Source organism: Puntigrus tetrazona, chromosome 2, assembly GCF_018831695.1.
Source record: "Puntigrus tetrazona isolate hp1 chromosome 2, ASM1883169v1, whole genome shotgun sequence".
In the NCBI taxonomy this organism is placed as follows: Eukaryota; Metazoa; Chordata; class Actinopteri; order Cypriniformes; family Cyprinidae; genus Puntigrus; species Puntigrus tetrazona.
Window position 1 is genome coordinate 4,898,061 of NC_056700.1, and position 13,477 is coordinate 4,911,537.

At 43.6% G+C, this 13,477-nt stretch overlaps 2 protein-coding genes across 2 annotated transcripts; both read left to right on the forward strand.

The window, feature by feature from the left end:
- The first annotated feature begins 311 nt into the window (after positions 1-311).
- On the forward strand, positions 312-1,320 carry LOC122361055 (stonustoxin subunit beta-like). The gene is made up of 2 exons (XM_043261999.1): positions 312-667; positions 851-1,320. The coding sequence occupies exons 1-2, from the start codon at positions 583-585 to the stop codon at positions 1,318-1,320; spliced, it is 555 nt and encodes a 184-aa protein (XP_043117934.1). The 5' UTR covers positions 312-582.
- A 9,752-nt stretch (positions 1,321-11,072) lies between these two features.
- On the forward strand, positions 11,073-13,116 carry LOC122355892 (forkhead box C1-A-like). Its single transcript, XM_043254486.1, is given in 2 exon segments — positions 11,073-12,063; positions 12,066-13,116. Coding segments are annotated over 2 exon segments (1,455 nt in total). The 5' UTR covers positions 11,073-11,259; the 3' UTR covers positions 12,717-13,116.
- The last annotated feature ends 361 nt before the right edge of the window (positions 13,117-13,477 follow it).

Below are 13,477 nucleotides of genomic sequence, written 5' to 3' on the forward strand. Positions count from 1 at the left end.
AAGACAAAAAACCAACAAAAACTCATACTGTAAAATAATGAGTGCAAGTAAATCTACTCAACCCTACAATGAGACTCAACTGATGTGTTTGAGTAGACTGATGTTCTCAGCAGACGTATTCTCATCCAAACAATATAGTTTGCATATAGTCTAAGTGGTAAATGTTAGAATCTGTACATGTAATGTGATTTCATGAATACAAGAAGAACGAGGCTGATGCTGTGAAAGTGCTGGGTTGAGGTGTGATACTAAACACCAGCCGAATCAACAAGAGCCACACAAATCTGATGTTTCAACAAGTGTGGAGTTGATGAGTTTTTTCTGTTTTCTGTAGAGTCTCCAGTCTCTCTCAGCTCCTCCTGAATCTACAGACATAAATGATGATCTCTTCGGTTCTCTTGTTTCTTTTGATGATCTGAGAGAATCTGTTCATCAGCTGAGAGACAAACTGGAGGATTTCTGTAAAGAAGAGCTGAAGAAGATCTCAGACAGAGGTAAAGTCCTGGAGATTGATCTGCTCTCAGAAACCAGTCCATCATCATCTCATATCAGGGAGAACATCATATCAGAAATGTCTTAGGAATGATGCAGGATCATGAGAATAACTCTGTTTCCACAGTCACCTTCACCAACATTGTTCCCAGAACCAGGAACCACTTCCTACAATGTAAGTCAGTAAGAAAACAAGCAGGAAACTCACTGAGTGTGTTCATGTTCTTCTGTAGAAGGTGGAATAATTGACGATGTAGATGATGATTATGACAGATATCTGCTCACTGATCATACACTGAACATGAACAGATCAAACAGATTGATAATTCCTGATTCTGAAGTGTTTTATCTTCATCAGATTCCCGTCAGTTCACTCTGGATCTGAACACAGTGAATGAACTTCTTCGTCTGTCTGAGAACAACAGAATCGTTCCTCACACTAACACAGTCCAGTCGTATCCTGATCATCCAGACAGATTTGAAGGTGTGTGTCAGGTGTTGTGTAGAGAGAGTGTGTGTGGACGCTGTTACTGGGAGCTGGAGTGGAGCGGATGTGTGTGTATATCAGTGTCATATAAGAGCATCAGCAGGAAAGGACGGCGTAATGAAGGTGTGTTTGGATCTAATGATCAGTCCTGGAGTTTGATCTGCTCTCCATCCAGATACTCATTCAGACACAATAAGATAAAGACTGATCTCTCTGTAGAGTCCTGTAGAGTGTTTGATGATGATGATGATGATGATGATGATGATGGTGGTGGTATCAGGAGAGTAGGAGTGTTTGTGGATCATGGAGCAGGTCCTTCTACAGCAGCGTCTCTGACATAATGACCCTCATCCACACAGTCCAGACCACATTCACTCAGACGCTCTGTCCTGGGTGCCAGATTCCACAGATAAAATATGCCGCAATTTAAATATTTAGGTGAACTATTCCTTTAAAAGACGTTATTAATGATGCTCACGAGAAACAATGACATCTGACTTTTAAAACATTAAACACTGTACTAGCTTTACATCATTTGGATCTTCACATCACCAGGTCCTGCTAATAAATAGACTCTGGACACTCAGTGAAGCACGGTGACAGCGGGGTCTGCTCAAACACAAACACTCTTTTTCAGATGGGAGAAAAACGTCAACATTTAAATGAAGTTGTGGACTGCGGCCTTTTGTGACACAGATGTACTGTTAGGGTGTTTTCCCCTAATCCCTTGCCAGGATTGCTGTATCGCTTTGATTCAAAGTACCTCAAGATCATTTTAAATGTTGATGTCGTAGACCAAAGCCAAAGCTTAGATATTTTAGGCAACATAGAAATCCTGGTCAGGGAAAAATTGCTCTTATGGTCAACCTTTATGTTCACATAGTTGTTATTACAAAGAATATCCCCTGGGATAGAAAAACATGCAATAAATGGTCAAACTTTTCGCACAACATGAGAGACACTGAATTTCAACATAAATGTTTTGTAGAGCTGAAAACAGCCAAAGCTAGACCCCGATGGTTTACCCGTTTGCCCGTTAGTACTCTGGGAATAAAGGTGGATAGGGAAATGAATTTGGTCTGGATTCAAATGTTCTTAAAGGATGTTCTTGCTTTGTAAAAGTAAGTTACAGCTACAACAGATTATGGGTTATTTCTAAGATTCGGTGCCATTCGAGTCCCCACGACATGATGTGGTATTTTTAGAGTAAAAAAGGGTTAATACTTGTTTCTGGGTGCTAGTCTTACTTGCTGTAATTAAAGAACAACTGTAGATATGTGTGAGGGGTATGATTAGGAGGTAAGGATATAAAAGAATACAATCTGTACAGCAGATTACCAGATTACACCATTACTATGTCCTCTAAAACTGTAAACGTTCATTGGTAGAATACATTGATAAACCTGTCTGGTAGCCTAATAAAGGGATAGATAAGGTCTTACGACAGCAGACTTTAATGTGATAGAAGGCCTTATATGCTCTACATCTTGTATACAGAACTGTTTATCTGTTATAGTAATCGTATGCTTCTTGTATTAGGCAGCATGTTGAAATATACTATGGTTTAGTGGTGTGACGTCCACCCTGTAACCTCTGGTTGTTGGTTTTTGTTATATTATCTCTTTCAGCAATCATTGTCGCAAAAAACAAGCCCGTTATCAGAGCCGTGGTGTTTATTATATAAGCCATACGTTGCTTGCAAAACATATTTTCTGAATATATCATGCTTGACTCTTGGTTCAAGCAGCTCCCAGTTTCCCGGAGTCGGTCTGAGACGGACACCTAGTGGACTTTCAAACACAGAACAGGAAGAAGAAACCCAAACTCACGGAGATTACAGTAAATGGCTGTGTATCAAACCGAAGAGTGCTAAATCTTGTTTTGAAGAAGTACAGCGTTTTCTTTATTTCATATTTCATGTCTCGTAGAGGGCCAGCATTTGCCATCTACACCTGAGCTAAGCTACTTTAGGTAAAACGTATTTTATCATTACATTTCATAAATATGTGTGACATAGCGTCTTCTTCTTCTTATGATTGCTGATACACTTAGGTTGCTAACATGTGGCCATGCTAAATTCTGGCTTTAAAGCTGTAGGCTAACTAAAGGAAGTGTGCGTGGTACATAACTCAGATCATGCCGTCCTTACTTCCTGTACTCATCGTCTCATAGGTTGTTCATTTCTGATTCTCGAACCAGCAACACTGTTGTGAATAAAGCGGTGAGAATTAAGAAGTTAGCTGGGAGAGATTAGAGACAGCTCCAATGATGGACGATTTTGATTTATGATTCACAAAGCGTCCCTCGATCACTGGATTCCCATAAAACTCTAGTTATGAACTAAATAACACCTGAAATAGTCAGTCGAGGTCTTCAGGATTACCAGGGAACGTTAGCTTCCAGGCAGACGAGACGGATCAAGTTAAACTCTGAATCTCTAGACCGGGAATGGTTGTCTTTTATCTTCAGGACTGAATGCTCTAGAACAGAGCGCTTTGCAAAAATCTAAATGTTTGACTTAATTTGTTTATACTGGATTTTTTAGATTCGGATCTTATTGGAATCAAAACTAGGAATCCATAAGAATCTGAATATATATATATAGAGTTAACTAAACGAGTCCTGCCTCCTATATGCCCTGCTGAGTGTTCGAGGTGTTTTTATTTTATCCAAAACTTTGGTTAAAGTCAATATGAAGTAAATAAGTAACACGTTTTCTAATTGAAAATTTGTGCTGCAGTTCCTTGATGACAAAAAACGTTCTTAAGATGGCTTGTGGAGTCAACTAAACCAACGATTTAGGGGCCAATGTGACCTAAAAACATAGCTTTTTGTATGTTTGGTCACTCATTTACACAACGACAGCATCCTGGGGGTCTGTAAATGCAGACTTTTGTGAAACAAAAGACAAATGACTCATTTAAATTCATTTTATTGCTTAAACAAATCCTTCATTATAAACCAGGATGCACATACGTAATGACTACGAACGAAAAACCCAGTTGAAGATCATCAGAGAGAAATGCATTGGTTTTCATGGTTTTCTCTAGATATACTCTTCATGTCTGTGAAGGAGTTTCAGGTCAAGTTCACGTGAAGAGCTCCAGTTCGTGGAGATGAATGTTACAAGGTTGCTGCTACTTGCTTGTTCCAATGATAAAGACATAAACAAAAAATGTGCATGCTTACAGAGCAACACGGCTTTTTTAGCAGCTTTTGCGGTATCTGTGTGACAGAAAATATTTGAACACATCTTTTAGAGAGGCCTAACTTAAAAAAAGAAATGAGGTAGCACTCAACAGTTAAGACTAAAACTCCTTCCAGTCGTTTCTAAGGATCTGTTACTGCTATTACCTAGAGATCCTAAATAACCTATCAAACAACTAAATTCTTCCTTACTGATGTGCTTTTTCGCTCTATATCTGTACAGTAACACCACGTCACCTTCTTCTGATCAACAGCTTTTCATTTGATCATAGTTTAGCTCGCTTTAAAGCCCAGCGTCTGACAGATGAACACTTCCTGAAGAAAACACAAGACTCTGATGAGGAACAGCTGACACCAATCAAAAACACACACATAGATACAGATACGAACAGTAAATATATGTATATGTGTATATACAGCAAACACTCTGCTGGCTGGAAGTAACTTGCAATTTTCCTTAAGAATAATTTTTATTTCATCTTTGTTATCATAAATAAGAACAGATGCCAAAAAAGAAAAGTAGCGCAAACAATATTGGATTCCTTTTTAAGTGTACTTACAAGAAGCAGTTGAACAGAGTATAGGACCATTGGTTCGTCTCTTTTCAGTAATCTGATGAACCTTCTTGCACAAAGCAGCTTTTGTGAAGCAGATGTTCTTCAGACGTTTACAGAACCATTCAGACAAAAAGGTTCCTCTGAGTTCTGGTGAAGCACCTTTGTTTTTAGAAGTGTATGGTCAGGTGACCCAGGCTTGTTAGTCCTCAGTCTTCTTTTACTTCATACCAGGATTACCGCTCCTTAACACTATTCACATGTTTTATTTCTATTTAAAAGCCCCAGTGCTTCTCATCACAAGCCTCTATTGCTCGAGACACTAAAACACAGTTATTAAGAGACAGACAGAGAGAGAGAGAGAGAGAGAGAGAGAGAGAGAGAGAGAGAGAGAGAGAGAGAGAGAGAGAGAGAGAGAGAGAGAGAGAGAGAGAGAGAGAGAGAGAGAGAGAGAGAGAGAGAGAGAGAGAGAGAGAGAGAGAGAGAGAGAGAGAGAGAGAGAGAGAGAGAGAGAGAGAGAGAGAGAGAGAGAGAGAGAGAGAGAGAGAGAGAGAGAGAGAGACAGAGAGAGAGAGAGAGAGAGAGAGAGAGAGAGAGAGAGAGAGAGAGAGAGAGAGAGAGAGAGAGAGAGAGAGAGAGAGAGAGAGAGAGAGAGAGAGAGAGAGAGAGAGAGAGAGAGAGAGAGAGAGAGAGAGAGAGAGAGAGAGAGAGAGAGAGAGAGAGAGAGAGAGAGAGAGAGAGAGAGAGAGAGAGAGAGAGAGAGAGAGAGAGAGAGAGAGAGAGAGAGAGAGAGAGAGAGAGAGAGAGAGAGAGAGAGAGAGAGAGAGAGAGAGAGAGAGAGAGAGAGAGAGAGAGAGAGAGAGAGAGAGAGAGAGAGAGAGAGAGAGAGAGAGAGAGACAGAGAGAGAGAGAGAGAGAGACAGAGAGAGAGACAGAGAGAGAGAGAGAGAGAGAGAGAGAGAGAGAGAGAGAGAGAGAGAGAGAGAGAGAGAGAGAGAGAGAGAGAGAGAGAGAGAGACAGAGAGAGAGAGAGAGAGAGAGAGAGAGAGAGAGAGAGAGAGAGAGAGAGAGAGAGAGAGAGAGAGAGAGAGAGAGAGAGAGAGAGAGAGAGAGAGAGAGAGAGAGAGAGAGAGAGAGAGAGAGAGAGAGAGAGAGAGAGAGAGAGAGAGAGAGAGAGAGAGAGAGAGAGAGAGAGAGAGAGAGAGAGAGAGAGAGAGAGAGAGAGAGAGAGAGAGAGAGAGAGAGAGAGAGAGAGAGAGAGAGAGAGAGAGAGAGAGAGAGAGAGAGAGAGAGAGAGAGAGAGAGAGAGAGAGAGAGAGAGAGAGAGAGAGAGAGAGAGAGAGAGAGAGAGAGAGAGAGAGAGAGAGAGAGAGAGAGAGAGAGAGAGAGAGAGAGAGAGAGAGAGAGAGAGAGAGAGAGAGAGAGAGAGAGAGAGAGAGAGAGAGAGAGAGAGAGAGAGAGAGAGAGAGAGAGAGAGACAGAGAGAGAGAGAGAGAGAGAGAGAGAGAGAGAGAGAGACAGAGAGAGACAGAGAGAGACAGAGAGAGAGAGAGAGAGAGAGAGAGAGAGAGAAAGTAAGTGTCCTGCGTCTCTAAAGTGTTCGGTGGTGGATCTACAAGGAAGCTGTAAGTTTAACTTTAAAAACACTGCTTCAGTCGCTTCAGACACTTTCCTCTACAGATACCAACAAACCATCAACTTCTCACCATTAAAACCATCAGAAACGTTCTTCTGTAGTGTGTTCGGGTTTAAAAATTACCAGAAGAAGCTCAATGTGGAATGTTTTATTACCTTTAAAACGTTACACTTTTCGGTGTTGTTTTTCAAGAAGAAAGCGTACCTAAATATATATTACATAGACATTTTTAGTCATTTTTATCCCCTTATTAGTCGTGTTTATTGGCTCGTCTGATGACTTTGAATGGACTTTAAAAGAAGTGATTGAAACTAATACAGTTAACACAGCTGGAACTGCTGCTTACTTTAAACATACTTTCATGTGGTAAGAGCGGCTGGTGAGGAGTAATACTACCGCTCAGGTGTGAGTGTAAAGAGGAAATAAACACTCACCAGAAAACATCCCAAAACATCCCAAAACATCCCAAAGCATCCCAAAACATCCCAGGACTCTTCCCTTTCAGGTCTGACGTTCAGTGAGGGTTAAGAATGGCACTGTAATAATCCCACAGATACTTTATGTTTTTGAAAGAGTGGCCATTGTTTAATTATTACTCTTAGGGTGTATGATTCTACCAGTTGCTTATTATTCATGCAGCTATGCATATCCTTTTCATTAATAACCATTGCTTTAGATAGCTTTGTCCAGAACTCTTATTTTGAAAATATACCTAAAACTCAGTTAAAATAACACAAGCGCCTTCATGAGTAGTGTCTGCTCCTTTTCTAGTGCTATAGACACTTTATTACGTAGGCTGACTATTTGTTATTAATCAGAAACTATGTCTACTGACTCTCAGAGTGGAATATTAGGGAAGCTTTAGGGTTATTAGAAGAAGTTGGATGTTGTATGTTGGGTTAGGGTTAGGGTGCATAAACTTAAGACTGATAGCCTTGAAGACGGTCTGAACTGAGTTATACAGAGAGACACTCACGTCAGAACTCAGGACCTCTGTGACCTCATATAGCTGGCCACGCTTGTCCTGACAGAAAATGAAGTGTCCTCAACTAAGAGACGAGGAACCGAAACTCCTTCTGTGACAGAATGGAGAGAAAAAGCCTTGGGAGAAACCAGGATCAGCTGGATCATTCTCCTCTGATCAGACGAAGACAGAACTGTGTGTGTGTGTGTGTGTGTGTGTGTGTGTGTGTGTGTGTGTGTGTGTGTGTGTGTGTGTGTATCTGTGTGTGTGTGTGTGTGTGTATCTGTGTGTGTGTGTGTGTGTGTGTGTGTGTGTGTGTGTGTGTGTGTGTGTGTGTGTGTGTGTGTGTGTGTGTGTGTGTGTGTGTGTGTGAGTGTGTGTGTGTGTGTGAGTGTGTGTGTGTGTGTGAGTGTGTGTGTGTGTGTGTGTGTGTGTGTGTGTGTGTGTGTGTGTTCTGATCTCCGTTGATGATCATCTCCTAATGCTGAAAAGATGGTTCTTTAATCTAGATTAATAAAACAAAACAGTGTTATGGAGATTGTTCCAGTGTGTGTGTGTGTGTGTGTGTGTGTGTGTGTGTATGAGAACGCTACTTTCCTTTTTATGCATTTTTGATATCTCTTTTAGATATGGATATAATAAAATAAAACAAATGTAATAATCTAAACTCTAATGAGGTGTAATCGTGTGTCTCTCAGTGAAGTTCACTCTAAAACACTCCGAGATCTTCACGCAGGCCGAGTTTTACACCTATTGAGTTTCTTTGTAGAATTGTGGTAGAATTCTTGTGACTGGTGATGTCTTGGAGAAGCAGGGCTCAGGTGAGGTGCTTCCCGCTGGTTGTTAGGGACATGTACACACACACACACACACACACGACGTGTTTATTTAGCGTTTAGTGATTCGTATTTAGTTTTTACCCACATTTTTAAGATAATTCCATTTCATTCGAGCACTTTTTGTGGATAAAAACCTTGATAATGAACGCTAGGGGGAAGCAGCGTCAAGGTAATAAATCGTCTTTCTGTTTTTCTTTTTTTTTCTACGCCCGCGGAATAATAAATATATGCCTACATGATATCATATATCGCACGTCATATATGATATCACACGTGAAATATTCTATTGACATTTCTGTGCGCTTCCTATGTGTGTGTGCATCAGACAGACCTGTCCTGATGATGTGTGACCGAAGGAGGGCGCTGTTTTCTCTCTCTGGCCCTCACACACACACACACACACACACACACACACACACACACACACACACACACACACACACACACACACACACACACACACACACACACACACACACACACACACACACACACACACACACACACACACTCACACACACACACTCACACACACACACACACACACACACACACACACACACACACACACACACACACACACACACACACACACACACACACACACACACAGTCAGACTCTTTTGCTCTCAGCGTTCAGCTCTGCTTTGTGCATGTCATGTAGAGTGTTTTATAGCTGCTGCTGGTTTTATCGGGACGCATCGCTTTAGTCGCCCGTGCATCGAACAGTTTTTCTTCTCGTTAACCGACGCTTGTTTTATCGGGACGCATTCGCAGCGCTTTAAATCGTTTGGCTTTAATCGATCTCTACGCCATCAAATCTGACCTCTTTTCAGATAGCAGAGGCGATCAGATTTATTGAACAATTACATGCAGATATAAGTATCTAAATAAAGCGATCAAACCAAACGATTCAATTAAGGCCACGTGACAATTTCGGCATTTAAATTAATTACACTAATCTTTTTATTTTACTATTATTTACACAAACTATTACAGTCTGTAACTCAACCACAACCATAGTTTAACAGAATTGGTTTAATATAAATGTGTTTATATCACTGATACCATTTTACCTTTAATATTAATATTTTTGGTGTAACATAAAACAGCCATAAAATCGTCTTTTCACCAACAAACTCTATTTAAACGCAGCACTTTTTTTTTTTTTTTTTTTTTTTTTTTTTTTTTTTTTTTTTTACAGTTGCGTGGATTTATTTTTTTAACCAGTCCGTTTTGTTTTACATTTCACGTGACCACCGAAAAATAAAGACGCCTGATATTTTATGATCTTCTCGTCTCTCATCCAGAGGTAGCAGCTTTAATTGGCTGGAATGGGAGTCCGGGGTGGGCAGGGGTCCGGGGTTAAGTAAGAGGCGCGCGCTGAACTGAACAAATAGCCCGGGGCACAAGAAAAGTTCATGCCCGGGTCCCTGTAGGAGAAACCGGCGAGGAATCAGCGAGTCCACGGTCACTTAATCAGAGCGACCTGTGGGGGATTAGGAAGATATTGTGACCGCGGCCTGGCCTCACAATTATCATTCACAATTAAATGTTGTGTTCCTCCCCCAGGATGCGCGGAACGTCGTGCGTTTCAGGAATTAGGGCGGATTGTTTGGATCCCGTCTCCAAATAACGCCGCGCGTTCCCTTGCGCGCTTGTTAGGCCTGCTTTTGAAATATATGGAAATATATCGAATGATGACGCTTTAAAAGAAATAGCCGTTGCAAATCGAATGATAAAATAAAAGCGTGTTTTTAAACGAATGCGGCTAAAGACGAGGCCGTCCAGAAGCGCGCGCGCGCTCCGTTAAGTCCTTAACGGCAGATAAACAAACGCCGTTACTTCGAAATCGGGTTTATTGGCGTGCCATAAAACGGAGGTGACGGATGACACGATTCTCGCCCGTTTGCCCGGCTCTGACACATGCGAGGTGTTCTGCTTTACCCGTTTGTTTCTCGGTGCTTTTAATCTCGCTCGCACTCGGAGCAAACTTTCGCACCTCCGCTCTTTCTCCAGCGTCTTTAGCTCGCTTAACTCCAGCATAATGAGCTCTGCTCGCTTTGATCCGCTCGTCGGTGTTGATTGAGGCCGTTAGCTAACAGCAGCGTTAATGAAGAGCCTGAAAACGCGACTGAAAACGCAGGAAGCCGGAGATTATTTACGCTAATTCGCGCGGCGATTGCTGGAAAACAAATGTTCTGCGACGCTTCTAATGGACATTACGATTCATTATCAGCACGACCGGGTCGACGTTCGTTTTAAAGGGTCGTGCATGAATTAATGAATCGAATAATTCAGAGGAGGAGCGCGATGAATCCGCGTTTTATCGTTTATGAGGAGAGTGCATTTGCAAGAACAATTAACAATTTTTTTCAAACTCCAGTTGGGTTATGTTGCTTAGGTGAAACAATAACAATAAATAAAAAATATATAGCATACAAAAAACATGAAGAATAGCTTCTATAATGGCAAATAAATATATGTACATATGTATATATATATATATATATATATATATATATATATATATATATATATATATATATATATATATATATATATATATATATACATATATATATATACATAGTAGCGCGTATTTTTCAGGTACGCGTTAAATGCATTTATAAGACGTCGCATTATAACCATTAAAGTGTTTTCAATCTGGCCGCTTCGCGAGAGTGTATGGTTCTTTAAGGTCTGGAGAAGTGTGTGTTTGGCCAGGGTGGGCTGGGACGTCCCAACACCTCTCGTTTTTCTTCAACCTTGTGTGTGGCCGCTCGCTCCGCGCGGCCCGGCCTCCCATTGGACGACTCAGCTGTTATTGGGAGGAGTCTTACTGGCAGCAAAAGGGGAAAAGAATTGGAAGTGCGCAAAAGTATTACGCGGTGACCGATGCTCAGCGTTCAGAAGTTTTCCGATGCGCGCTGCGACAGACAGAGGCGGCCAGAACGCGAGTCCGATCCACTAGTCGCGTTTTGTAAACACGGTGGCATAGAGTGTGGACTCTCGGGCGGACTTTCGGAGGAGTTTGCGGATCGCTTCAGACTTCTTGACGTCCTGTTTGGAGAGAAGTCATGCAGGCGCGCTATTCCGTCTCCAGTCCCAACTCGCTGGGAGTCGTGCCGTACATCAGCAGCGACCAGAGCTATTACCGGGCCGCCGCCGGAGGGGGGTACACCGGGATGCCAGCCCCGATGAGCATGTACTCTCACGCGGCCCACGAGCAGTACCCCGCCAGCATGGCGAGGGCGTACGGACCGTACACTCCGCAGCCGCAGCCCAAGGATATGGTGAAACCTCCGTACAGCTACATCGCGCTCATCACCATGGCCATCCAGAACTCCCCGGACAAGAAGGTGACCCTAAACGGCATCTACCAGTTCATCATGGAGCGCTTTCCCTTCTACAGGGACAACAAGCAAGGCTGGCAGAACAGCATCAGGCACAATCTGTCCCTGAACGAGTGCTTTGTCAAAGTGCCCCGCGATGACAAAAAGCCCGGCAAAGGCAGCTACTGGACCCTGGACCCGGACTCGTATAACATGTTCGAGAACGGCAGCTTTCTGCGCCGCCGCCGGCGCATCAAAAAGAAAGACGCCTTGAAGGATAAAGAGGAGCGCAACGTCAAAGAAGCGCCTTCCCGCCAGCAGAGCCAGCAGAATCAGCCGAGCCGCGACCAGGAGCAGTCTGGCCCGGGCTCGCAGCCCGTGCGCATTCAGGACATCAAAACCGAGAACGGCACGTCCACGCCTCCGCAGGCCGTTTCGCCGTCGCTCAGAACCGTTCCCAAGATCGAGAGCCCCGACAGCAGCAGCGTATCGAGCGGGAGCCCGCACAGCATCCCGTCCACGCGCTCTCTCAGCCTGGACAGCGCCGGGAGCAGCAGCAGCAGCAGCAGCAGCAGCATCACCACCAGGGCCAGGGCCAGGCCGCGGCGCAGGGCTTCAGCGTGGATAACATCATGACCTCCCTCCGCGGCTCCCCTCAGAGCTCCGGCGAGCTCACCCCGTCTCTCGTGGCGCCCTCGCGGACAGGCATAACCCCCGCGTTGTCCCTCAACTATTCTCCCAACCAGACGTCCGCGTACAGCTCGCCCTGCAGCCAGAACCCCATCTCGACTACCTCCAACGCCACCTACCATTGCAACATGCAGGCCATGAGCTTGTACGCGGGCGGGGATCGCTCGGGCCACTTGGCCACCACCACCGTGGACGAAACCCTGCCCGATTACTCGATCACGACCACCACGTCGTCCCTAAACCACGGGAACCCTCAGGAGGGCCACCACGCGCACCAAGGCCGCCTCGCGTCGTGGTACCTAAACCAGGCTGGAGACATCGGCCACCTAGGCGCCACGTACCCCGCGCAGCAGCAGAACTTCCACTCGGTTCGAGAGATGTTTGAATCGCAGAGAATCGGTCTGAATAACTCTCCGGTGAACGGGAATAACAGCTGTCAGATGTCGTTTCCCCCGAGCCAGCCCATATACCGCGCGTCGGGGGCTTTCGTGTACGACTGCAGCAAGTTTTGACCAAACAAGTAGCCCGTGTGTCTCTCCCGTTGTCTTTCTCGTGATGGACTGAACGCGAGTTTGTTAAGGACAGTGTTACTTCGAATAACACGTAAGTCTTCTTGGTTTTTGTGCGCTATATGCCGGGCTGTGTTGACGCGCGTCAGACGTTTGTGGACTTGTTATTACGTGTAAATTGCATATAGTAATTTATTTCTAAAGTGTAGCCGGATATTACGGACCAAAACACCAGACAGTGTTTCTGAATCGAACTGCATTCATCGTCCAGATGTTCCACTATAGCGAGGAACGGAACATGTATAACGCCATATTCTTGCAAATTATCTCCTTTTGTTGAAAAAGTATTCTGAAGGATCTGCATTGTTTTGTTTAATAAATTGCCATGCTATTTGAGTTAAAAGTAGGCTTCGCCTGATTTCTTAAAACCGCGTCCGACGAAGAACGCGTCGAAATAATTCGGCTTTTCTCGATTTAATCCTGAAACGAATAAAAATAACCACAGGCCCTGCGGGGAAAAAAATGAATTCGTGCAAGCGCGCGGTAGCTCCCCAAACCCGCGCGTTTTCATCTCATCGGTTAAATGCTGTTTAGTCGTTTCCTCGCTGCTGGCTTTATTTAAATGTAGCGACATTTTACGCGCATTTTGTAGACGAGAAATCAAAATACGATTCGATTAAAAAATGTAATTTGTCAAGAAGCAGCTCTGATCTTATTATTCTCAATACGGTTGTTATTTTAATCGCTTTAATCATCTGCATAAT

What these genes read in the sequence shown, in the direction of transcription:
- LOC122361055 (XM_043261999.1), top strand. Translation starts at nt 583, where the DNA reads ATGATGCAGGATCATGAGAATAACTCTGTTTCCACAGTCACCTTCACC. An exon ending in CAGGAACCACTTCCTACAAT is followed by an intron (nt 668 to 850) that starts GTAAGTCAGTAA and finishes TATCTTCATCAG; the next exon opens with ATTCCCGTCAGTTCACTCTG.